This window comes from Hippocampus bargibanti, linkage group LG17 (genome assembly GCF_051943395.1).
Source record: "Hippocampus bargibanti isolate YZ-2025 linkage group LG17, ASM5194339v1, whole genome shotgun sequence".
Lineage (NCBI taxonomy): Eukaryota > Metazoa > Chordata > Actinopteri > Syngnathiformes > Syngnathidae > Hippocampus > Hippocampus bargibanti.
In genome coordinates, this window is record NC_142750.1 from 345,024 (window position 1) to 371,694 (window position 26,671).

The 26,671-nt window shown below is 49.6% G+C and overlaps 1 protein-coding gene across 1 annotated transcript; it reads left to right on the forward strand.

The window, feature by feature from the left end:
* The first annotated feature begins 7,081 nt into the window (after window positions 1–7,081).
* hdac5 (histone deacetylase 5) lies at window positions 7,082–26,629 on the forward strand. Its single transcript, XM_089018716.1, is given in 29 exon segments — window positions 7,082–7,890; window positions 10,532–10,621; window positions 11,311–11,567; window positions 11,653–11,797; window positions 12,567–12,672; window positions 13,392–13,525; window positions 14,162–14,293; window positions 14,409–14,518; window positions 15,135–15,251; window positions 16,068–16,179; window positions 16,743–16,856; window positions 16,946–17,148; window positions 17,215–17,321; window positions 17,467–17,641; window positions 18,829–18,894; window positions 18,896–18,932; window positions 19,751–19,884; window positions 19,999–20,119; window positions 20,858–20,907; window positions 20,979–21,086; window positions 21,160–21,215; window positions 21,308–21,395; window positions 21,475–21,594; window positions 21,674–21,771; window positions 22,813–22,931; window positions 23,018–23,151; window positions 23,237–23,318; window positions 23,952–24,117; window positions 24,891–26,629. Coding segments are annotated over 29 exon segments (3,351 nt in total). The 5' UTR covers window positions 7,082–7,760; the 3' UTR covers window positions 24,931–26,629.
* Window positions 26,630–26,671: the final 42 nt, after the last annotated feature.

The following is a 26,671-nucleotide window of genomic DNA, read 5'->3' on the forward strand; positions in this document are numbered from 1 at the left end:
TAAAGGGGCTGCTGGAAAGGCAGCCACTGCCGCGGCGCCATCTTCAAGTGGAAAATAAATAATATGACAACACAATGACACAGAGTCATTCATTTTTTAGAACTTGCTGTACCTGCTTTGTGACATGAAGCGGTTCGAGATGAAAGAGGAGAGGATCAAAGCATCCTTTTCAGCAGTGGATCAGGGACGTCATGGTATATAAATCAATAGGTATGTCTACTATTGTATTTTGTACAGGTGCCCCCCATTTGAAGCTCAGATAACTCCAGACCCATATCATTTAGGAATTAACTTTTCTTTTTCCTGACGAAAGAAGATACGGCTAACATCCGACTTACGACCCAGTTCTGCGCCGATCAAATGGTCGTATAGTGGAAATCCTTTCCAAATGTTGAATGGAGACTCGGAGGCTAAATGACTAGCAAACTTCCCCCTTTGGTGCCATCACACGGTCGATTGTTGTGCGAGTGTGACATGCTGGCTGGCTGGCTGGCTGGCCGGCTGGCCAAATTGTTGCACGCCTTGCCGGCTTCTGCTGCGACGTCACGACTGGTCGCCAGTGCGGGCGCGTGCAAGTTTTGCCAGCATCTTTGCGGCGCCATCGCGTGCGTGCGTGCCAATTCAACCACAATCTCAATTGATTCCAAATCAAGAAGTCAAATGATTGCGGCGCATCTCCATCTTTTGACTGATGCGACCTTGACTTGAGCAGCTCGCCACCAATCGGCGACGCGCTGGAAAAATCCCCACGAGGCACCGGGGGAAAGCATTTCCATGGCAACAACATCATGACCAGAATAGCTCTCCATTTCTGTCTCCTTCCTTTCCATGCCAGCGCCTTCCACGGCGTTCTCCGTTCCTCTTCCGCACGATGGCTCCCTTGCCGTCTTTCTATCTGACTTTGGGACACTTTTCTCTCCTCGATCATCCTACGGCGTGCACAGGATGGGATGTCAAAATCCTTTTGTTCCCCCGCGACTGGGACACACTTTTGTTCCGGTTTCCTCTCGAAGGCCGTTTTGAAGCCATTAGAACGTTTCATCTCCTCCGCATATTCCAAACGGACCCGTCAGAGATGTTCGACCGGGCACTGTGGACAAAGACTCCAACCCAGAAAGATTGTCTTTTACTGCCGGCAGGAGACACGGCCGTTCGTGACAGCCGCCCGAATTCTGCAGCCCTCTGTCAAGCTATTTATTGAGAGTCTATGCAAATTAAAGTGATACCTGAGTAAAACATTAGAATACCACGCCCCTGGGCGTTCTAAGCGCAAACAGCTGTAAGCAATAAAACATTGTCTCTTCCATGAACTGATACATTTGTGACCCGGCGAATGAGCTCTTCCTGTGAAGGAGTTTCAAGTCGTAAATTGCTTCGCTGATAAAGGTGTTTTCCAAGTCCGAAATTCTGTCCTCCAAGTTGAAGATGACAGTTTAACAAGCTGTCTGTTGACCTCAGATTGACCCCAGGTTGTCTGTGCTTCAATTGTGCGTTCGAGTCACACATGTTGACTAAGCATGAAACTATGATAACTAGTTCATCACTTCATCCATCTATCACTATTATCACTTGCTATCTGTCTGGCTAGCTAGCTAGCTATCTATCCACTATCTCTCAGCTTCTTCAAATGTCTATTCCGTGTCTTTCCGTCAGATCCTCTTCCTCCCTCCACCTCTGTGTGCCCCCCGGCCCATCTCAACACAATGAGGGACAGAGCTTTGGGCCGCTCCGCCCCCCAAACTCTCGAACTTCCTCTTCACTTCCTCCCAACATTCGTTACAGCGATTGTCTCCCCGCCTTCAAATGCCATCTCAAAACTCAGCGATTTAAAATGGCATTTCTGTGTAGCTTTATCTCTTGTTTCTATTTATCGAATAAAATGAGGCGGCGGGCCGGATTTGGCCCCCCGAGCCGTGACTTTGACACCGCGGCCTGTTCCAACAGGTAATTGTGAAGCCCTATGCTTTGTTTCTTTTCTACGTGGTTGACGGTTGAAGCATTTCAGATCAACTTGGACGTAGTTCTGTCCTTGCCGCGCGTGGGCTTTTCTTTTCTTTTCTTTTCGGTCGCTTTCTATTTTTAGCCTGAGCAGACCGGTCACGTGATAGGAGGAGGACGTCAACAATGTGGTCGTCGTCGTCGGCGGCGGCGGCGCAGAGCAGCAGAAGGCGCGGGCGAACCGTGGCGAGAGCGACCCCAAACATGGAGGTGGACAAACGTTAGAAGCCGCCGGTGGAAATTTCACCTTGCGACCGCCGTCGCTTTTCGCGGAGACGTTGCGAGCCGCGACGGCAGCCGCCGCGGCGCACGTCCGCGTTCCGGGAGGACCCTCCGACCGACATCCGCGGTAAGCGTGCTAACCGTGCACCGAGAGAAAGACAACGAGTGCGTTTCGTGCGTTCTCTGGCCCGCAAGCTCCCCCCCCCCCCGCCATTTTTTTTTTTGGTCGCCCGACCGTCAAACGGAATGCTTTGGTTTATCCGCACGGAGCTAATTTGCAAAGGCGCCGCTATGGCTAGCTAACGCACCCAAACGGCTACCTGCTTCGACTAACGCGCGCATCTGGAAAAACAAACCAACGCGCGCGCACGCGTGACGAGCCACCTCGGGCCACGCGAGAGCTTTCGGCCAGGGGGGGCCTCGCGGTCGTTGGTTGAACGTGTACGCAAGTGACAGCTCTTGCAGCTAGCGAACAAGTGGAAGTTGCTCGCTCGCCTCAATCGAGCTAACAGCTACGCGGCTACACGTTCCGCGCCATCCCGCGTCGGAACCTTTGCTCCCCCAACCGTTTTCTTCAGCTTCTGCTGTCGTTCAAACGCTCGATCAATCACTATGTATGTATCCTATTGGATTTTGGACAGCCGCCTTCATTTCAAGCTCATGTAACTCCAGACCCATACCATTTAGGAAATAACTGACCAAAGAAGCGAGTCTAATGGTTTTTAACGCTGAATTGAATGTTGATGCGCTCCTAAAAGTCAATATTCTGTGGATTCTATGCATTTGGAGTGACGATGACAAAAACCCTGGCACTGGAGCGGACGCATTTTGGCACATCGTCTGCCAGTCAAGGAGTGAAGAAGAAACGCCAGGATGGACTTTCCTGCGCAAAAGGCAAATGCTGGTGGAAGGGAAAAATCATTGCCAGAGGTCTGACCGGGGATTTATCGGCACCACGCCTGCAAGGAAAAAAACAAAACCCAAACAAATTGGGGAATTTTCAATTCCCGAATGAAAGTGTCCAGGTTGTCCTCGCATTCTTGCATTTGGATGAACGCGGCGCTCCAAGCAAACCGTTTGGGGACGCCGCTCGTCCCATGTTTGCCGTTCCCCACGTTGGCGGTCAAGTCTGCCAGCGCGCAGTCGCGCAGTCGGAGGACGGACGGCGTGACGGGCCTTTGAGTCCACAAGCCGTCCTTTCTCCGTCCCGCAGGGACGCCGCCGCCGCTTGTTTGTTTAGGCCAGAAATGCTCAGGTGAAGCGTTGCCACGGCAGCCGGTGCTTTGGTTGCCAGGCAACGCTTCCTGCTCCTCTCCCGCATGCCAAGGGGAGCCGGCGGCTATTTTGGGAAGCGCCGCTGTGGGAAAAAAAAGTGGGAAAAGTCAGACGCTTTTGTTTTGCTGGATTGGTCGCCAACGTGCAAAGTCACGTGACTCACAATCATCAGCCTTTCGGGTTTTTTATCATCGTAATCATCATACATTTACATACATACAGCGCTTTTCAAACCTCTCAAGGTCACTATATAGTCACGGGATCAGTTTTTCTGTGGGTGAGCAGCGGCAGCCACATGCGCAGGCATTCACTCAACCCGCAAGTAACTCAAATAAATAGAAAGCTAGCTAGCTAGCTAGCCAATAGATAGCTACCGAGACAGCTAGCTAGCCAGCTATCCATTAGCCATATAGACATCCATCCATTCACCTCTGCTGGGTCCGGTTCCTTCCAGATGGGCCGGTAACCGGTCCAGGGTGTCCCCCCCCCCCTTGTGAGGTGAGGATGATGGATGAAAATGGGATGGATTTTCATTTGTTACTTTGGGACTTTTAGCTGCTGTAATCCCAAAACGGACCAGTAGGTGTCGCCAGAACAGCGGGCAGCCACTTGGATCCATCTCAGGAGGGGTCCGGCGGGGGTTTTCTAATGGTCTCTCAATGTTCTTTTTTTTTACCCCCGCCCCCCCACAGAGACGGGGGTCTAATTGATCAGCTGATCTGCCCATCCATCGTCCGCCCCGACGCCACATGGCTGACACGGAGGACCCGCTTTAACGCCAAGACCCCCCTTCTGCCCCCCACGGATCGCCCAACCGACGCCCGATTCAGCCTCCATGAATTCATCGCACGCCTCCGGTGAGTTTGGCTCCGCCCGCCATGTCAGCCGACCGACCCTTCTTGATTGACACGTTGGCCATGAGTTGAGTGCTCTCTGAAAGGCGGTGTGGGGGGGGGAGTCAAATTTGTTGTTGTTGTTTTTTTCTTGTTTGGGTGCCGATAAAGCATTGCCTATGTATTTTTTTCTTTTCCACAAGGGGGCAGCATTTGCCTTTTGTCCGTGTTAGCGATTTTTTTTTCCAGCTTCAGCTGTTATTAATAATAATAATGAATACATTTAATTTCTAAGCGCCTTTCAAAACTCTCAAGGTCACTTTACAGTCACAGGAGAAGTTTTCCTGTGGGTGAGCAGCGGTCAGACCAGCCAGAGTTTTTCTCAACCTGGAAAAACTCTGATAGGAAGTTAGCTGGCTAGCTGGTCAATAACTAATAGCTAGAAAGATAGATAGCTAATAGATGACATCAGCTCACTAAACAATTCATTGGGGACCCCCAGCACAATAATAATATTATTATTATGATTATTAATAATAATCATAATAATAATCCATTCCATTTATAAGCGCCTTTCAAAACTCTCATATATAGAATGCTAGCTATCTAGCTAATAGATAGATTGCAGATATAAAGCGCTATATAAAGCAATATTTTTGTCTTGCATTGCTTTTGTGTACATCCGGCCCCATTTCAATCTCATATAACTTCAGAATTAACTCTGATTGTTTTTTTTCTGATGAAAGAGGAGCGTCTAAGGTTTCTTAACGCAGCATTGAATGTTTATTTGGTCCTAAAACTCCATTTTCTGCGGGTCCTGCAATTGGAGTGACAATGACAAAAACCCTGGCGCCGGAGTGGACACCTTTTTGCACACGGTCAAGAAGTTAAAATAGCCCCAACGACTGATGGGCGACGTCATCCGAGGCGGGACGCCTCGTGTGCGCGTCGCCTTCTGGACGCGCTGACTATCATGCGGTTGCCATGGCGACGCAGAGAGCGCACACCCCGCCGCGCAAAAGCCACAGCGTGACTCCAGCGCTGGATGCGCCTCAAATAGAAACGCAGAGATGACTCATACGCGCAACCACTGCAGTGCGCACGCCTGCACGCAAACGTGGCCATGTTGGAGATGTTGCAAGCGTTCCAATTTGGAAGGATTTGCCTGGGGGCTGAAGAGCTGGTTAGCTGGCTATTTATTAGCTAGCTAGCTCGTTATCTATTAGCTATCTATCCAGCTTGCTGGTGCTGGCTGTCTATTAGCGAGCCAGCTTACTATCTATTAGCTAGCTTGCTAGATTTCTGTCTATTTGAGTTAATCCGGGTTGAGTGAACGCTGGCGCCTGTGGCTGCCGCTGCTCACCCACGAAAAAAAAAAACGTATCCTGTGACTGTAAAGTGACCTTGAGAGTTTTGAAAGGCGCTTCTAAATGGGTCGGCGTTGGTCGGGCCTTCTGGAAGTTGACGTCGGAAGCAAGCGGCGGATGGAAGAAACGCGCGTCTAAAAATAGCGCGCGCCGCCGCCGTCGCCTTCAATTAATAATGGCGGCGCAGGCGGCAAAGTGCGCAGTGCAGCGCTCTGACGCTGCGATGCTCCCCAGGTGCGTTGCATGAAAAAAGGCCACCCAACCAATGGCAGGCAGACGTTTGCCTGTTGCCATTATGCGCCATGACTTTTGTCCCCTCGCCGCCAGACGTCGTCGCCCTTCCGCAAGTCTCAAATTGAATTTTTGGGGCGTAAATAATATCATATAATGATAATCCATGTCATTTCTAAGCGCCTTTCAAAACTCTCAAGGTCACTTGACAGTCACAGGATAAGTTTTTCTGCGGGTGAGCAGCGGCGGCCACACGCGCCAGCGTAGAAAAATGAGACTTTCCTACATGACAAAAAATATTTTGAGGTACGGTGATACCTCGGTTTTCGACCATAAACCATTCCAGAAACGAAACGTCATTTTCCATTATAAAAAATGTCACGTTTTTTAATCTCTTCACTTCTTTTAATGTATCTAGCTATCTATCTTGTTATCTAGCTAGCTAACTAGCAATCTAGCTGGCTACCTAGCTAGCCAGTGAGCGATCTAGCTGGCTACCTCGCTAGCTAGCAATTTACTATCTATTAGCTAGGTAGCCAGCTATTAGCTATCTCAGAGCTATCTATTAGCTCGCTTGCTAGCTTTCTATCTGTTTGATTTATTCCGGGGTTGAGTGAACGCTGGTGCGTGTGGCTGCCGCTGCTCACCCACAGAAAAACTTATTTGACTGTGAAGTGACCTTGAGAGTTTTGAAAGGCGCTTATGAATCAAATGGGTTATTATTATTATTGTTATTATTATTATTACCCCCCACACACAAAAAAAAAAAAAAAAAGTGAGCCGAGCCTCACTCTTTGATTGACAGGCCAAGGGCGGGCAGTGCCGTGGCGAAACACGCCGTTCCCTCTTGCAGCTCCAGGCTTCCTTTTCTCCTCTGTCTCTGTTGTCTATTTATATGGGTAGCTCCTCCCTCTCCGAGGCGGGCTATTTTCATCCACAGCGCCCCCCTTGGCCCCTCCCGCTTTTCTCCACCTCCCACGTTGGCGTTTCCTCTCCTGACGAGAGGCTAAAAAAACAACTCGCGCCTTCTTTTTTTTGTGTGTGACGGAAGGACAAAAAGCGTCGGACGTTGTCTTTGCTCCACCCACTGCACTACCCCCCCCCCCTCGCTTGCCCCGCCCCCTTTTCATTCACCAGCTCAGAGCGTAGACGGCGAACGCCGGCTGTCAGACGGTCTGAGCGTTAGCCATTTTGGCCAGCGGGTGCGGCGAGCGTCGTCTTCTCCGTAAAGTTTTCCCGAGCGGCTTCGGGAAGTCCTTGTTTTTTCTTGTTGGCTTCCTGGTTTCGCGTCGGTGCCCTCCCCCGGCCCCTCCCCCTCCCCCGCCCCTCCGCGCCGTGCCGGATTCTAATTTTGGAAAGACGGAACCTCGGGGAGCGCTCTCTCTGAGCTATTTGCGTCCTGGCTTTTTCCTTCTCTTCCTTTTGATGCGACGCCTTGCGTCCGTCACTTTTCCAAACGGCCTCGCCGTGATTTTCGTCCCCTTTTTCCGACTCGACGCGCTCCGAGATCGGAGGCCAACTCTCCGCTCTGAGCCAGCGGCGGCCACGATAACGTGTCCTCGGCGATCCGGACTCCAGACTTAGGGCGCATCTCCTGTCGATCGGGTCGAGGGGAGCGTCGCACTTTGGTCCGACGGTCCTCGAAAGCAGCTCCGGGAATTCCATCTGACGTTTGGGATTTTCCAATGGGACTTTTGGGAGTAGATCCAAGCACTTTTCAAGGCGCTTGCCCCGTTTGTCCTCCCCAAAGGGGCGTCGGACGCTTCTCGAAGACGCGGCGCTCTTCTTGAAAAGGGCTTTTCGGGTCTTTTGGGTTTTCTGGTCCCGTTTGGGCATGCGGTTGCAGCCCACCGTCTCGGGATTGTGCACCATGTTGCAGACCATTTATGAGACCGAGTCCTGTTTTTCTTCCGCCGGCACGGAGCTCCTGAGCGGCGGCGGTGGCGCCGCGGCGCCCGCGGACGGTGAGTCCGCCTTGACCGGATCGTCGGTCTTCTTGTCGTCCGGCTGAAAACATTGAACCAACCGAGGCGGTAACGGTCGTCCCGGAGCTGATGACCGAGTCCCGTCGACGATGCCGTTAAGCTCGGCGGGTCGTCGCCACGGACGCGACGCATCACGACGGCAAATCGCTTGACGACCCGTCGCCATCCCGCCATACCCGCCCATCTGTCTCTATGGCAACAGGGCACGCGCGCTCTCTGATTTTCTAATTTGGCGGAAGCGCACACGGCGGCCGTCATCCTATTCTTACACTTTCCCCAATCTGCCCGCAGGGCTGACGTCATCACGGCTATTTTATAATAATAATAATAATAATCCATTTAATTTCTAAGCGCCTTTCAAAAAGGTCACTTTACAGTCACAGGAGAAGTTTTTCTGTGGGTGAGCAGCGGCAGCCACACGCGCCAGCGTTCACTCAACCTGGAATAGAAAGCTAGCCAGCTTGCTAATCAATAGCTAGCCAGCTTGCCAGATAGCGAGACAAATAGCGTTCACTCAACCCGGAATCACTCAAATAGATAGAAAGCTAGCTAGCTAATAGATAGCTAATATGTTTTTCTGTCTCAAATAGCTAGCTAGGCAGCTAGTTGGATTGGATTTGGATTTGCCTTTATTAGACTCGCAGTGGAGAAATTTACATTTCACAGCAGTAAAGTGATGAAGAAGTAACTCGGATAGAAAGCTACTTAGCTAATAGATAGCTGACAGATAGCTAGGTGGGCTTTCACTCAACCCGGAAGTAATTCAGATCGAAAGCTAGCTAGCTGATAGATAGCTAACAGATAGCTAGCTAGGCTTTCACTCAACCCGGAAGTAACTCAGATCAAATCTAATAGATAGCTAAGTAACTCTTTGACTGCATTGAAGTGGATTGTGGCCTTATTTTGTTGAAAGCGTCTCACGTTATTTGCCTGCCAGACTGTGTGTTAGTGTGACTTTGCGTGTGTGTTTACAAGACTATAAATGTCTCCAGTTTGACGTCAGAAGCTGGCTGCTGCGGAATGCCGCTTTCATGCCAAGAAGGCTCTCTCACACACACACTCTCTCACAGTCCAGTCTCACACACGCATGCACGCGCGCACACACACTATGGAAACAGGGCCTGTGTTGTCGCGCAAAGGGAGACACGTGCGTCACGGTGACGCGCCACACACAATATTTGTTTCGATCATATAGAAGTGAGTGGATGTAAACACACACATATCGTGTTCATCCACCGGCTTTCGGGGTTTTTTTCTTCTCTCTTTTTTAGCGCTGCGCGGCGGCGGCGTTAGCACCAAACCGCAGCGACCGAGCCAACTGAATGCTTACACATCACCAAATATAAAACACCCTTTGAACGTGTGCGACAGTTGGGAGGAATATTTTGAAGCCACTCACCGATGTCGAAATGCAATCTTCAAGTCAGGAAACATATTAGCTATTTAGCTAGCAGGCCAGCTATTAGCTATGGATCTATCTAGCTAGCTAGTAAACGGCGATGGAAGAACCAGGATGTGAGACGAAATGACAAAGGGACTTTGTTGTGTCCATGACTTTTTAGTAGAATAGCACAGAAAAACATATCCTGTGACTGTCAAGTGACCTTGAGAGTTTTGAAAGGCGCTTATCAATGAAATGTATTGCAGCCTTAATAGTCACTTTGGTCCAAAAGACAGTCGGGATTTGAATGACGTTCTCCTCTCGCTTGCCAGGACAAAGCTAACAAGCTTAGCCTTATTGTGGTTGTTGGCGTTTGATGAGATTACCTCCTACTTTTGATGGTGCGCAAAAGCTGACGCTGGAAAAGCCGAATCAACCCAACTTATCTGGGAAGTCAAATCCAAGCCACGCGCCAAGTGGGTTCAAGAGGTCGGTTAAAAGTTCTTCCGCCCCCGATGTCATTTCCTGTCCAGGCCGCAGATAGAAAATGTCCGTCTTGAGGAAGTAGCCTAATCCATTGGAAGGGATCATCGGCGCTCAGGAGCAGATCAGGGTCACACTTGGCTCACTCCTCAAAAGTCACAACTTGCACACACTAGCGCAAACACCCGCCATCATTCTCAAGTTGTTTGATCATTTTGACATCTATGTGTGTGTGTGTGTGTGTGTGACTATCTCTCTAGCTAAATAGCTCGCTAGTTATCGAATCTATCTAGATAGCTAGTTATCACTCAGCTAGCTAGCTGTCAAATCTATATCAGCTAGTTAGCTAGCTATCAAATCTATCTAGATCTCACTCAGCTAGCTAGCTGTCAAATCTGTATCTATCAGATAGCTAGATAGTTAGCTCGCTATTGAATCTATCTAGCTATCTAACTAGATAGCTAGTTATCACTCAGCTAGGTAGCTTTCAAATCCATATCTATCAACTAGTTAGCTAGCTATCGAATCTATAGATATCTCTCAGCTAGCTGGCTAGCTGTCAAATCTATATCAGCTAGTTAGCTAGATATCGAATCTATCTAGATATCACTCAGCTAGCTAGCTAGCTGAGAAAAAGGACACTCCCTTTGGACTTTGTTAGCAGCCGGACGTTGCGCAACGTTCATTTGGTGATGGCCGCGTACGTCAATGAAAGACTAAAGCTCAGCCATTTTGTTTCTCTGTCCCCCCTTGCAGTGGTGGAGGTGAAAAGCAGCCTTCCGTCGGCCATGCGGAGCCCCGTCGGGGAACAGAGAGGAGGAGGCGGCGGCGGCGAAGGTGAAGGTGGTGAGTACGCCAGCGTCCTCCATGGTCCTGCCGTCATCCTGCCGTCGTCCTCCATCGTCCTCCATCGTCCTCCATGGTCCTGCCGTCTTCTTGCTTGCGCCTGCCCGCCACCTTTCCAGCAGATCCCGGAAATTCCGGCCTTCCCAAATGCGCTTTTCATATCATGGCGCAAGTTGTTGAAATGCGTCACGGCGGCCTGAAATGGCCTCCAGCAAACAATCTTGTGATGGAAGCGCAAATGTGTGACGCAGCAAAGCGAGCGCACGTGGATGGAATAAGACCGAGGGCATCCTTTGACCTTCATCAAGGGCGATCTTTTGTACATGGGTGGCTATCCTGCGGGCCTTTTTTGTCCAACTTGTCCTCCAACGTCGGGGCCTTATATGTGTTCCGATTTGAGCTAGCTAGCTGTCAAATCTATATCTCTCAGCTAGATAGCTAGCTAGCGAATCTATCTAGATATCACTCAGCTAGCTAGCTGTCAAATCTGTATCTATCAGCTAGTTAGCTTGCTATCAAATCTATCTGGATATCTCTCCGCTAGCGGCACCCACAATTTCCGTTGGCTACACTCCAATTGGAAAAGGCACTCTTGACCCCCTCCAAATGTCCGCCGCCTTCCGCTGGTTTCCAAAAGGCATCCCTAAATCAGTGATGTCCTCTCCTCCCCGCCCCCCCCCCTCGCCCAGGTCCAGGTTCGGAAGAAGGCCCCGCCGGCGGCGGCGGAGGGGGCCCCGTCGACCTGCGCACCGAGCCCAGGTTGGGCTCTTTGCCCGTGGGAAGCGCGGGCGTGGACACGGCCTTGCGAGAGCAGCAGCTCCAGCACGAACTGGTGCTCCTCAAGCAGCAGCAAGAACTCCAGAAGCAACTCCTCTTTGCCGAATTCCAGAAGAAACACCAAGTGCTCACCAGACAGCACGAAGTCCAGCTGCAGGAACACCTGAAGGTACCCACCGCCGACTCGGTTGGGTCCACCGTGTCGTTTGTTTTGCTTTTGGATTGCCTTGCCGTCAATGTTCTGGCGTCGCTAGCAACAACAGGAACTGCTAGCGGCCAAGCGGCAGCAGGAGCTGGACCACAAGCGAAAAGTGGAACAGCAAAGAAACGAGGAGCAGGAGAAACAGCGACTGGAGCAGCAGCTGCTTCTGCTTCGGAATAAGGAGAAAGGCAAAGAGAGTAGGTTGACGCCATCGCCGCCGTCGCCGCCGTTGATTCAGCGCGCGCGCCCTTTCTTTGTGCGGGAAGGACAATTTTCCGACCATCGACGGATTTCCCACTTTTTCAGGCCAAAATGACCAGATAAAACTAAACATAGTGGGACCTTGGCTTACGCACTTAATTGGTTCCCAGAAAGGGTGTATAAGGCGAAAGGTGTGTATCCCAAAAATGTATTTCCCATAGGTAACCATTAAAATGAGAATAATCCGTTCCCGGGGCTCCATAAAATTAAAATTTCAACCAAATAAGCCTTAAAACTACAAACAATATACCTTATTCTATGTATGTATATGTATGGATGATCCTGATTTAGGTGCCGTTAATGTCGAAACAGGTAAACGCCCCTTTTTGAATAAGCGGACGAGTAAAAACAAATCGGATTGATTGGCCTTTGTGGAGAGAAAAATTTGCAATGAAACAATAGCATCGATGAAACAGTGGAATGTCAGTGGCACTGTTATGACAAGCCCCAAGCTAACGTTAGCATCAATATACTTCTGCGAGAGGCAGCAGAAAGCAAGCGTGTAAGCTAATGAGCAGTGTGCAGGGTAACTAGAAAGTAACATTGCGTACGGACCCGGCAAGTTGACTTTTTATTCAGATAGTTTGGCTGGAATTTTACCATTTTGTTGAAATATATATATATATATATATGTATAAAATGTGCGCACCCCGCCCCCCCTCCGCCTTTTTTCTCATTTGTCATTGTCATCCCTGTTTGTGAAAGGTGCCATTGCCAGTACCGAGGTGAAGCTGAAATTGCAAGAATTCCTCCTGAATAAGAAAGAACCGGCCGCCGCCGGACTCAACCATTCCTTCTCGTCCAAGTGCTGGTAAGGAGGACGAAAGATGTCATATGACGGGGCGGAGGGGGGATTAAACATTCAAAAGGTTTCCCCAAATTCAATAAGCTACCTAGCTGGCTGTTAGCTGTCTAGCTGGCTATCTATTAGCTATCCTTTAGCTAGCTTTTAGCTGTCTAACTGACTGTCTGTTAGCTGGCTACCTGTTGGCTATCTGGCTATCTATTAGCTATTTAGTAGCTATCCATTATTTATTGTCAGATATGCTAATATGCGTGACATTCAGCACAGAGGAAATTAATGCAAGTTACTTGTAATGTGGCTAAAAATGGCAGACAATTGAAAACAGTCATAATGTAGTAATGTAGTAATTTTGAGCCGCTTCTCAGATGGTGGGGGCAGCCGCTAAGATATAGCTATCTAACTAGCTAGCTATCTGGTTAACTATCTATTTGCTATATGGCTAGCTAGCTATCTGGCTAATTATCTAGCTGGCTATTAGCTAGCTAGCGAGCTTTCTATCTATTTGAGTTACTTCAGGCGTGAGTGAACGCTGGAACATGTGGCCGCCGCTGCTCACCCACAGAAAAAAAACTGATCCTGTGACTGTAAAGTGACCTTGAGAGTTTTGAAAGGCGCTTAGAAATGCAATGTAGTCGAGTCGGCGCCGAGGCCAGCCGTCTTATTCTTGTGCGATCATTTCAACTGTCCGTTTTAGCGTCCGTTTTAGTCTTTTTGCGCATCCGCAGGGGAGGCCAGAACACTTTGCTGGAGCAGAATTCGCCCCCCCAGGGTAGCACTCCGGGAACGCCGCCATCTTACAGACTTCCCACGTTGCTGGCTAACTATGAGGGCAAGGACGACTTTCCGCTCCGCAAGACAGGTCAGTTGGTCGCGAGCGAGGACTTAGCCAATCAAATCCAAAAAGCCGGAAATAAAAAAAGTCAAATCTTGCACAGAACGACACATTTGGAGTAGCTTCAGAAGGAACAGCGGCCAAAACAAACACTGGCAAGTAAAAACAAAAACAAAAAGGCCAAACGTTTGTCTTCCAAACATTTATTTCTCATAGGAAGCCATTAAAATGAGAATAATCCGTTCCCAGGTCCGCATAAAACATCATTTTCGACTAAATAAGCCTTAAAACGACACAAAATAGACCTTATTTTATGTACAATAAATATGATATTGGATGGTAATGAAAGAAATAAACTGTACTGTATAATCAAGTAGTTTTATTGACCTTTGTCATGGTATTTGACGTAGTTACCTCTTGATGATATCCGAGTGAAGTTGCTGTGCTTTCTCGCCGAAAACTAGTTTGTATGCTAAGATTATATTCCCGCGAATTTAATGTTCGTAAAGCGAGAAGTTGCTAAGCTAAAGCGTTCGTAAACTGAGGTATCACTGTCGACCCGAAAGGCTTTCCTTCAGCGACGTTTTTGTGAAGGCAATGCGCTTGATACTGTGGACTTGTAAAGACGTGAAGCTCTCTTTTGGTTTTGGGTTTTGGGTTCAGTGTCGGAGCCCAACCTGAAGGTGCGTTCGCGCTTGAAGCAGAAAGTGGCGGAGAGGCGAAGCTCGCCGCTGCTCAGAAGGAAAGACGGCACCGTCATCAGCACCTTCAAGAAAAGAGCCTGCGAGATCTCTGGTGACCAAGCGCCAGTCCTCCGCTAAATCATGACGCTCCAGATGGCCTCATGTGATTGATTGATTGATTGATTGATTGCTTGACGCATTGATCCATCTCTTTTTTTGTGTTGCAGTTTCGCCTCTGTGTAGTAGCGCTCCAGGTTCGGGGCCCAGCAGTCCTAATAGTTCCCATTCCGCCATCGCCAATGGCAACACGGGCTCGGTCCCCAACATACAGACGGAGGTACACAAACCTTTCGGCGTCGTTCTCTTGACATCTGGATGAAAATGTCGGGAAAAAAGTCGCCCGGTCGATGGTCACGTTGATTAACTCCTTCACTGCCAGACAATGTGAAAAACTGTGTCCACTCCAGTGCCAGGGTTTTTGTCATTGTCACTCCAACCCACTGAATATTGACTTTTAGGACGACATCAACATTCAGTACAGCGTAAGAAACCTTGACTCTCTTCTTTCATCAGAAAAAAAGAGTTAATTCCTAAGTGATATGGCTCTGGAGTTATATGAGCTTGAAATGGAGGCGGCCGTACAAAATACATCCATATAGAGTGATATCGCGCTTTAACAACAGTTGAAGCTGCAACAAAGCGCTAACATGGACAAAAAGGTAACCGCTGCTGCCCCCTCGTGGAAGGGAAAAACATAGCCAGAGGTCTGACCAGCGCTTTTTCGGACCGCCGCGCCAAAACACGCAGGATGATATTTTTAGTCAAATGCTATTTTAGATGCTGTCAAATGATGTAAGTTAGGAAAGAAAAAGCGGTGTCGGTTGTCCTTGAAATATGTCGCGTGTTGTCGTGTGCCGTCGCTAGCTAACCAGCGTGTGCTTGTGCGCGTGCAGCTTCGATCCCTTCATCAAACGCTGGGGGCTGATGGGACATTGAGTCCGCTGAGTCTCTACACGTCGCCGTCGCTTCCCAATATCTCCTTAGGCCTCCCCGCTAACGCACACCTGACGGTAGGAAAACACACGCACTTTTTTTTGCTTCGCCATGAAAGAATGCTTGACACGGCCACATGTGTAATACTGTTTTGTACCACATCGCCCTGGGGGGGCGCCACATTTTCGCTATTGATTGCCATTTTTCCATGTAGTAATAATAATCCATTTCATTTCTAAGCGCCTTTCAAAACTCTCAAGGTCACTTTACCGTCACAGGATATTTTTTTCTGTGGGTGAGCAGCGGCAGCCACACGCCCCAGCGTTCACTCAACCCGGAAGTAACTCAAAGCCAGTTGTGAGCCATTTGTGTGACGTCATTGGATTTGGCCCGCCAAATCAAATCAAATTCCATGTGGCTTGCTCAACTCCCAACCAAAATTTGAAATAGCTAGCTAGCTAGCTATTAGCTGTCAAGCTATCTATTAGCTAGCTAGCTATTAGCTGTCAAGCTATCTATTAGCTAGCTAGCTAGCTTTCTATCTTTTTGAGTTATTCTGGGTTGAGTGAACGCTGGCGAACTAGCTGTTGGCTATCTGGCTATCTATTAGCTATTTATTAGCTATCCATTAGCTAGCTGGCTACCTATTAGCTGTCTGGCTGGCTTGCTGTTGGCTATCTGGCGATCTATTACCTATATTACCATTAGGTAGCTAGCTAGCTTTCTATCTATTTGAGTTACTTTGGGGTTGAGTGAACGCTGGCGCGTGTGGCTGCCGCTGCTCACCCACGGAAACATGTCATCCTGTGACTGTAAAGTGACCTTGAGAGTTTTGAAAGGCGCTTAGAAATGAAATGGTTTATTATTATTGTTGTTATTCTAACCCTGGACAGGCCTCTCAGAATTTGTCAAGCCAACAGGAGGCGGAGCGTCAAGCCATTCAGTCGCTGCGGGCAGGTGGCGCTCTCACCGGCAAGTTTCTCTCCACGTCCTCGCTGCCCGCAGGTGCGCATTCACGCATGAAGCGTTTTGGTTTTTCTTGCTTGGGGGGGGGGGGGGCTGAAAAAGCGCTGGTCAGGCCTCTGACCATGTTTTTCCCTTCCACGAGGGAGCAGCGGTTGCCTTTTTGTCCATGTTAGCGCTTTGTTCCAGCTTCAGCTGTTGTTAAAGCGCTATATGGATGTATTTTGTACAGCCGCCCCCATTTCAAGCTCACATAACTCCAGACACATATAACTTAGGAATTAACTGATTATTTTCTGATGAAAGAAGACAGTCTAAGGATGAGAAGGTTTCTTCAGCCGTCATCTGTACAAAAGTTCACTTTTGTACAGATGACGGCTGAAGAAACCTTCTCATCGATGGACCACTCCTGTACGACTGAGAGCTTACACAGACGTAAGACAGTCTAAGGTTTCTAACGCCGCATTGAATGTTGATGTGGTCCTAAAAGTCAATATTGTGTGGGTCCTGGAATTGGAATGACGATGTCAACAACCCTGGCACCGGACTGGACCCATTTTGGCACGTCTGCCAGTGTGTGTGTTCGTTTTTATTTGTTTTTGCAGGGGTGGGGCACGATGCGGAGGCTCAACCTCCGACCTCCCACTCTGCTCATTCTTCTTTACTGCAACACGTGCTGCTCCTGGAGCAGGCCAGACAGCAAAGCGCCATGCTAGCCGGTACGCGCTAGCAATGGAGCGAAAATGAGGTTTTTGTTTTTTCTTGTTGTTGTTGTTGTTGCACTCTGCTGAAACTTGGGCTCTCTCAGTTCCCATGTACAGCCAGTCGCCACTGGTGACGGCGGAGAGGGGCGTCTCGGGCGTCTCGGGCGCTCTGCGCTCGGTCAACAAGTTGCCCCGCCATCGTCCGCTGGCCCGCACCCAGAGCGCCCCGTTGCCCCAGTCGCCTCAGGCCCTCCAGCAGCTGGTCGTTCAGCAGCAACATCAGCACTTTCTGGAGAAACATTACAAGGTAAAGCCACGCACGCACGCACGCTTTCTGCGTGCCCTGACGTGGCCGCCCTATCCGCCCGTCTAGATGCTGTCAAAGGCTTGCGAACTACCCAGAGCGCCGCCCACCCACCCGGAGGAGACCGAAGAGGAGCTGACCGAGACCAACGACATGCAGGAGGACCACGCTGACAGGTGACCTCCTCGCCGGGACGCCGCTGACACACATCAGCAGACATTTGATTTATAAGCACCTTTCAAAGTTTTTTATGTGTGTGTTTAGCTGTGCATGTAGAATAATAAACATTGGCGAGCGCGCTCACTTTTTTTTAATTTTTAGCTGCGAGACGTCGGACGACGGCGTCAGCGGCGCGGCGCACCCGAAGGAAGGCGAACTAGCCGTCGTCCACGTCAAAGGCGAGAGCGCGGAAAGTGAGCTGGACGAAGAGGACGAGGACGATGACGTCATCCGGCTGGGGGATAGCGAAGATGACGGCGGGGGGGGCTGCGCTCAGGTAGCCATTTTTTTGTCCTCCTTATTTGACGCTGCATCGACATCACCTGCTGGTGACTCAACCACTGGACTCGCTGTGCGCCAGTGTGTGTGTGTGTGTGTGTGTGTGTGTGTTCCACCCACACGTGATGACTCACCCAGTTGTGAGCAGGGATGGCAGCAATATTCCCCATATCGACTCACGCATTCAATGACGCCGATACGACGTCAAAGTTGTCAAAAAAATAAAAAAAACCATCCTTGTGCTCCTGATTTAAAGGACAACCGACACCTCCCGACATGTTGTGTCCATCACTTGAAATGACTTCTACTGAGCGTATTTGACAGATTCCACCGCATATAGCTATATTTTACCTTTTAAGACTCGCCCTGAATATTCCGGAAGTCTTGATTTCGAGTTGGTGAGGATTCCTGACGAGACGTCACGGAAGGAACGCACGCCGCTGACTGAGAAAGCCACACACAATGCATTTTGGGTACTTTGTTTGGTCTGAAAACTTTGTGTTGATGGCGAAATTAGAAGGAAAACACATAAATAACGCAATGGTGAATCCTTGTGTGTTGCACCAAGACTACTATTTGATATTCGCAAATTCCCAGCAGACGAATCAGCCCATTTCCAACGGTGCTTGGGCGCCATCTTGTGCATTTTCTGGGACGCTACATTGGAGTCCTGGCGGCTCGAATTGATACGGAAGGACTCCTTTAATCGATTGCAAACATTTATGCTTTCCGCTTGAGAACTATTTGAATCATATCCATAAGTGGATGAGTAACAAGAAAGCATCTTCTCCCAATCTGAAGCCATTGTTTTGATTCTGGAGCAAGGCAAGACGTCCTGGCGTGACGTCACGAACAACGGGGCGGGACGCCATTTCCGACGTCATTTTGAAGTAGTTTTGGGACACTTTTTGATTTTTTGTTGGTATTTTGCATTGGATTAAAAATATCAGCCTGTGTGTTTTGGCTATTTGAGATGCTATCAAACGTTTTTCTGATGTCAGTTAGGAAACTTAAAAATGGTGTCGGTTGTCCTTTAATTTACAACTGAACACCTAAAAAACACTCTGGAAGAAAATAATCTGTTGTCAATTAGATATTAAGTCGACTTAATACAACAAAAAACTTTTGCTCCTTTCTGGTTGCGACGCGCAAATTGATCCGGCGCCGTCCTTTTCTTTCCGTCAGTCCTCGCGGCAGATGGGTGCCTTCCCCACGACGTTGGCTCACAGGGCTCTGGGAAGGGCGCAGTCGTTCTCCCGCCAGCGCCGTCCGCCATCTCTTCACCACGGGTGAGGAAATACAGTGATACCTCGGTTGACGAAGCCCTTGGCTTAACAACTTTTCGGTTTACGAACGTTAAATTGATGAAAAATTGACCTTGGCATACAAACTATTTTTCGGGATACACACGGAGCGCCACAATGCCCGTTCTCCTAACGAGAAAATGGCAGCCGACTGGTTTTGTCAACTAGACTGCAAGGTTAAAATTCACATCAATCAGGTTCCACAAATAACCCGCACAAGCCATCTGTACACTTGATGGAAAAAGCCATCAACCCAGCTAAACAGAACACAATTGATGAGGAACTAGGTAAAATGATGGCCGAGAAAGCACAGACAAGGGTTTAATCCGCAATATGGCGAAAGAAGACGTTCCTCATCAAGTGTTTAATGCTGATGAAAGCGGCCACTCTATTCCATCAATGACCATCACAAAGGTCAATAAAATAAAATGACTTTATTATACAGTGCAGTTTATTTCTTTCATTATAATCCCATAGCACATTTATTACACATAAAATAATGTGTATTTGGTGTAGTTTGAAGGCTTAGAAAATTAGAAAATGATGTTTTATGGGGACCTGGGAACGGATTATTCTCATTTTAATGGTTTCCTATGGGAAATAAATTTTTGGGATACACACTTTTCAACCCTACACACTGTCTGGGAAGCAATGAAGTTCGTAAGCCAAGGTATCACTGTAGATGAAACCCCTCGCCAGGAAAAAAACATCAAATGATGACTTGGACGCCGGTGCTGCTCTGGCTTTCTTCTTCTTCTTCTTCTTCTTCTTCTTCTTGTTGCTTTTTGTCTGTCCTCTTGCAGGTCTGGTTTACGACAGCTTGATGCTGAAGCACCAGTGCGTCTGTGGCAACGCTCACATCCACCCGGAGCACGCCGGGAGAGTGCAGAGCATCTGGTCCAGGCTGCAGGAGACGGGCTTGCTGGGCCGCTGCGAGGTAGGCGCCACCGCCCGTTAGCGCGCTAGCACGCCAGCACGCGGACTTCCACACCCTCCCTCGCACCTCAAGAAGGCCTTTTTTGCGAGCTTCTCGCCGTTTGTGTCCGTGCAGAGAATTCGTGGGCGGAAAGCTTCCCTGGATGAGATCCAGACGGTCCATTCCGAGTTTCACACGCTGCTCTACGGAACCAGTCCGCTCAATCGACACAAACTGGACCACAAGAAGCTACTGGGTACCAAACGACCAACCGATGGCCTTGAAAGGACAACCGACAGCATTTTTTTTGTTTCCTAACTGACATCAGAAAAACGTTTGATAGCTTCTAAAATAGCCAAAACGCGCAGGCTGACATTTTGAGTCAAACACTCAAGAAATGACGGAAAGTGTCCCGAAACTGCCACAAAATGACCTCGGAACTGGGCAGATTCAGAAAGTCCCGCCCCCTTGTTGGTGACGTCACTATTGGTCACAAACTGCCTCGCTCCAGAATCAAAACAATGGCTTCAGAGAGTTCAGATTTGGAGAAGATGCTTTCTTGTTACTCATCCACTTCTGAAGAGGAAAGCATACATGTTTGCCATCGATGAAAGGAGTCCTTCCGTATCAATTCGAGCCGCCTGGACTCCAATGTCGCGCCCAGAAATTGCACAAGATGGCGCCCAAGCTCCGTTGGAAATGGGCTGATTTGTGTCAACGCACGCTTTCTTGATGCGTGTTACCGCAATCGTCTGCCTTACACAAGGATTCACCGTGGCGTTATTGATGTCGTTTTCCTTCTAATTTGGCCATCAACACGGACGGTGCTTTCAGATGACAAAAAGTACCCAAATTGCATTGTGTGCGCTCAGTAGAAATGACAAATGATGGACGCAACTTGTCCGGCCGGAGGTGTCGGTTGTCCTTTAAGGGGTGTGGCCCGGAGATAGCGCCTGCTGCACATTGAAAGCTCCCTCCCTCCTTGTGCTTTCAGGTCCAATCAGTCAGAAGATGTACGCCGTTCTTCCGTGCGGAGGAATCGGGGTGTGTTTTGCTCTCTTTTGTCGGCGACGAGGTTGGCGGCGTTTGTTTGAAACGGAGCCTTCCTTCGGCAGGTGGACAGCGACACGGTGTGGAACGAGATGCACTCGTCCGCCGCCGTCCGCGTGGCCGTCGGCTCCGTCATCGACTTGGCCTTCAGGGTGGCGGCGGGGGAGCTCAAGGTAACACGCGCGCCCACAGGGTGAGAGAGGGTGAGAGAGAGAGGCCACCCTTGACCGTCCTTTTGTGCACCAGAACGGCTTTGCGGTGGTGCGTCCGCCGGGGCATCACGCCGAGGAATCCACTGCCATGTTGGTACCCGCGTCTTGTTTTGAAAGGCTGCGAGGTTGGTGTTTTCTGAGGAAAGCCTCTCCTCCTTGTCTTTGCGTGCGTGCGTGAGCAGGGGCTTCTGCTTCTTCAACTCGGTGGCCATCGCCGGCAAGTTGCTGCAGCGCAAACTGGGAGTGGGCAAGATCCTCATCGTGGATTGGGTGAGGCGACACCCGAAGAAATCCCAAGCCGCCGCTTCCCATTATGATTCCTCCCTCCCTACGTCACCTGTCACCGCAGGACATTCACCATGGCAACGGCACGCAGCAGGCCTTCTACGCCGACCCCGACGTCCTGTACATTTCCCTCCATCGCTATGACGACGGCAACTTTTTTCCGGGCAGCGGCGCCCCCGAGGAGGTCAACGCCCGCAAACGCCCGCAAAGGTGGATGGCCGCCGCCTCATCCATCTTTTCTTTTTCTTCTTCTTCTTCTGCAGGTGGGATCGGGTGCGGGTGCGGGCTTTAATGTCAACATCGCTTGGACGGGCGGAGTGGAGCCCCCCATGGGCGATGTGGAGTACCTCGCCGCCTTCAGGTCAACGCAAACACAAACACATTTCATAAGAAGAAGAAATACATTTCATTTCGAAGCGCCTTTCAAAACTCGACATTAGCCTTTTTATCTGGGTACACTAGCAACCGTTCAGCCATTTGCAACTGGACGGGTCAGGAAACATACTAGCTATCTAGCATTCTATTGGCTAGCTAGCTAACTTTTTGAATTATTCCGGGTTGAGTGAATGGTGGCGCGTGTGGCTGCCGCTGCTCACCCGCAGAAAAACTGACCCTGTGACCTTGAGAGGTTTGAGTGGAAGTGCAGGGATCCCTTGCCCGTTTGAGACTCGTCTTTTGCATTTGTTTTTCTTTTTTTCTACACCAAACCGGTCTGTTATTAACCGCTTGCAGTTCCAGAGGGTCACCGATAGAGGGTGCTAATACACCTCGTGTACCTGTCAAAGTTGTCCCCGTATTTTCTACGTTTCTTTATCATTTCAAATAATGGGAATTGTCATTATTTCTAAGTAGCCAAGGTTGACAGAGATGTTTGATCGGACACTGTGGACAAAGACTCCAACCCAGAAAGATTGTCTTTTACTGCCGGCAGGAGACGCGGCCGTTCGTGACAGCCGCCCGAATTCTGCAGCCCTCTGCCAAGCTATTTATTGAGAGTCTATGCAAATTCAAGTGATACCTGAGTAAAACATTAGAAAACCACGCCCCTGGGCGTTCTAAGCGCAAACAGCTGTCAGCAATAAAACATTGTCTCTTCCATGAACTGATACATTTGTGACCCGGCGAATGAGCTCTTCCTGTGAAGGAGTTTCAAGTCGTAAATGGCTTCGGTGATAAAGGAGTTTCCCAAGTCTTAAATTGTGTCCAAGGCCAGATCTCCCAGATGAACGAGCTGTGTCTGTTGACCTCAGATTGACCCCAGGTTGCCTGTGCTTCAATTGCGCGTTTGAGTCACACACGTTGACTAAGCATACAACAGCACGAAACTTTGAAAGATGATCACTTCTTCTTCTGTCTATTGTCTCGCAGAAGCGACGGCTAACATTTGTGCTCTTTGGCGCAGGAGCGTGGTGATGCCCATCGCTCAGCAGTTCGGCCCGGACGTGATCCTGGTGTCCGCCGGCTTTGACGCCGTGGAGGGTCATCAGTCTCCCCTCGGAGGCTACATCGTTTCCGCCAAGTGTGAGTTACAATCCGCCGACCGCGGCGACCGTTCGCCGACCAGAGAAGCGATTGGACGTGGCGGTTCCGCTGCTCGATTCGGGCAGGTTTTGGCCTGCTGACGCAACTCTTGATGGGTCTGGCCGGCGGGCGGGTTGTCATGGCGCTGGAGGGGGGTCACGACCTGACCGCCATCTGCGACGCCTCGGAAGCCTGCGTCTCCGCCCTCCTCGGAGACCCGGTAGGGGCGTCGGCGTATCTTCCAGCGCCCAAAATGGAGGCGAGCGCCAACGCCAACGGCAACGCCTCTTTTGTGTCCTCGCCAGAGTGACTCTGCGTTTCAGTGGCCTCAAGAGAAGCCGTGTCCCAAGGCCTGCGCCTCCCTGCAAAGAGTGCTGGAAATCCAGAGTGAGTCAGCGGCACGCTCGTAATAATCATAATCATCAGTCCCCCCAATCACAATACATTTTATTTCAAAGCGTCACTTTACAGTCACGGGATAGGTTGTTGCTGTGGGTGAGCAGCGGCAGCCACACGCGCCGGCGTTCACTCAATCCAGAAGTAATTCAAATACATAGAAAGCTAGCTGATATATAACTAATAGCTTGCCAGCTAGATAGCTAGCCAGATCAATAGATAGCTAGATAGCTAATATATAGCCAGCTAGACAGTTAATACATAGCAAATAGATAACTAGCAAGGTAGCTAGCTATATAGCAAATAGGTAGCTAGCTAGATAACTAGGTTGAGCAGCTGCAGCCACACGCCAGCGTTCACACAGCCCGGACGTAACTCAAATAGATGGCCAGCCAGCTAGCTAGCAAATAGCTAGCGACTAGATGGCTAATAGCCAGCGACTAGATAGCTAATACCTAGCGAATAGCTAGCTATCTATATAGCTAATAGATACAGTAGCTAGCTAGATAGCCAGCGATAATATAGGAAATCACACCCCGATTCCGGCGTCCATCTTGTGACTGATTGGACCCAGTTCAACGCGCGTTCCCCTGACGCCATGTTTGTTTTGGTCGCCGCTTGCAGGCAAGCACTGGCCCTGCCTGCAGACTTGCCAGGCGCTACCGGACGGGCCCCCGGCGGCTCGGGTGCAGTCGGAGAAGGACGAGGCGGACACCGTGAGCGCCATGGCCTCTTTGAGCGTCGACGTCCGGCAGTCGGCCTCGGCCGCCGACATGGCCGACGCCGGCAGGTGGGTGGAGCCGGGAGACTCCATGTCTCACTTCCTCATTGCCGGGTGGTTAAAAAACGCGGAACCCCTTTCTCACGTCTACTTCGGTCACCATGGGAGGCGTCGGAATTTGTTAGCTAGTGAATAGATAGCTATTAGCTAGCGAATAGAGAGCTAATAGCTAGTGAATATACAGCTATTAGCTAGCGAATAGATAGCTAATAGCTAGTGAATATACAGCTATTAGCTAGCGAATAGATAGCTAATAGCTAATGAATAGATAGCTATTAGCTAGCGAATAGATAGGCATATCGTGGTTTTCATACAACAATTTTTGTTGGGACTTTAAAATAGTTTGAGAAAACACTGGTTTTATTTACTGGTGATATTAACTCATTCAATGCATCTATGTATGCTAGCAAAATGTGTCCTATAGGCTAGCAAGTAAGCTATCGGACAAATTGCTAGGCTACTATAGGTCATATGTAATGTGGTTACAATCCAAATGTATTAGCTGTCTATTAGCTATCTATTAACTAGCTTTCTATCTATTTGAGTTATTCCGGCTTGAGTGAACACTGGCGCGTGTGGCTGCCATTGCTCACCCACAGAAAAACTTATCCTCTGACTTTAAAGTGACCTTGAGAGTTTTGAAAGGCGCTTATATGTGAAATGTATGATTATTTATCATGAAATTTCACAAGTTTGATTTGCTTTGGCGGGCCGAATAAAATGGCGTGGCGGGCCGGATTTGGCCCGCGGGCCTTGACTTTGACACCTGTGCTCGGCCGCAGGTCGACGGAGGAGCCGATGGAAGAGGAGCCCGTTTTGTAAGATGGCAGCCGCTGGTCTTCTTCTTCCGGGTGGCGCGGACGTCCACGCCCACGTTGGCGCCCAGCGGAAATGCTGCGGGTGACCTCCAACGGCGGAGGAAGCGCTCGCTTGCGCCGGAGGGGCGGACCACCCGTCGGCGCCCTTCCCTCGTCACTTTTTCAACCTGCGCACGGCACCGCCTGGCCCCGCCCCCTTTTGTCGCCCTTGCGAGTGACGCTCGGCCATTGCGGCGGACGACGAGGTGGAACGAGGTGCCTTTTTTTTCCCCGTCCACTCACGCACGAAAAGGTCAATGGGGTCACCGAGGTCACGGGGTCACTTGTCCTTCTGTCCTCATCCCGTTGCCTTAATTTACCATTTAGGGAACTTGGAGGAAACGAGACGGCTTTCCACACATTTTATTTATTCTGTGAGCGATGGGACGTGGACCTTCTTTATCTTCTCGGCGACCAGGGGGGGATTGTGGCCTGCGACCACTCGCCCCCCCCCCCCCCCATTCTTTTTTTGTCTTAGTAATTTTTTTTTAAATTGTACAGATGTTATTTGGTGTCCTGTCTTGTTGCATCAAAGTCACGCTGTGTGTGTAAATATATTTTTTTTTTGGGGGGGCTTCTGTCAAAAATAGATACAGGTAACATCCGACTTGCGACCACTCGTACTTACGACCATGACCTCCCGACCTTATTTTTAAAATGGTAATTCTACGCCTGACACCGCAAGGCGCTAGCAGGCCGGCAACGCGTACGGCAATTTTGGCCAGCCAGCCAAGCATCTCACTCGCACAGCAATCGACTGTGTGATGGCGCCGGAGGGGCGGGATTTTGCCAGGCCTTTAACCTCCGAGTCTCGATTCAACATTTTGAATGGATTTCGACTTACGACTATTTTGACTTACGAGCGTTTGGTCGGAACGGAACTCGGTCGTAAGTCGGATGTTACCTGTATAGTGCCGTGTGTACATGCACACACACACACCCCTTTGTATAAATTGTATCAGAGCAGTTCTATAAGTAGATTGTATGAAAAAACCCACCTTTTTTTCCACGTGGAGTGAGGCAGTCAGCATCAGTTTGATGCTGATTGTTGCGAACGGAGGTGGACTGCAGGCTCTTTGGCTCCTCTGGTAGGACCGAGCCTGGACCAACCACATTTTTGGAGATGCAAAACTCATCACCGCAATCCATTTATTTACACTAGATATATCAATATATATCGGCCAAAATATGTCTATTTTGTATTTTGCCCTCCACTTTTTGCCGTATGTTTATGCATACGATGAAGATTGTGCAAAAAGTTTGGACCTCCCTGGTTTTTGTCCGTCCCCCTTGCGGAAGGGGGCTCTTGCCTCTTCCGGACTTGTCCTTGTCTGGCCATGGCCTCACGACCGCAAACTTTGGACTGTGGTTTGGTGCAAAGTGATCACAAGCACATTCCTTTTTTGTCCTCGTGGTTGGACGAGAAGTGAGACGCCACATTTTTCAGCGTGGACTCGCTCGCCGGCTGGCGTCTATATCATGCATCGAAGCGTCCACATGTGCAATACAAGCTTGCCGAGCAAGCAATGACTGTGACTCTTTTTGACGACGCCACTCGTTGTGTCGATTGATCGATTGATTGATTGATAGCGTGAGCTTGGTTGCCTTTAAGCCCCTTTTTCCACATCGTCTCTCCACTGTAAAAGTCGTCATGTTGAATCTCACTTTGGTTGTTGTTGGTTTTTGATTTTTCAAACTTGTCTGTT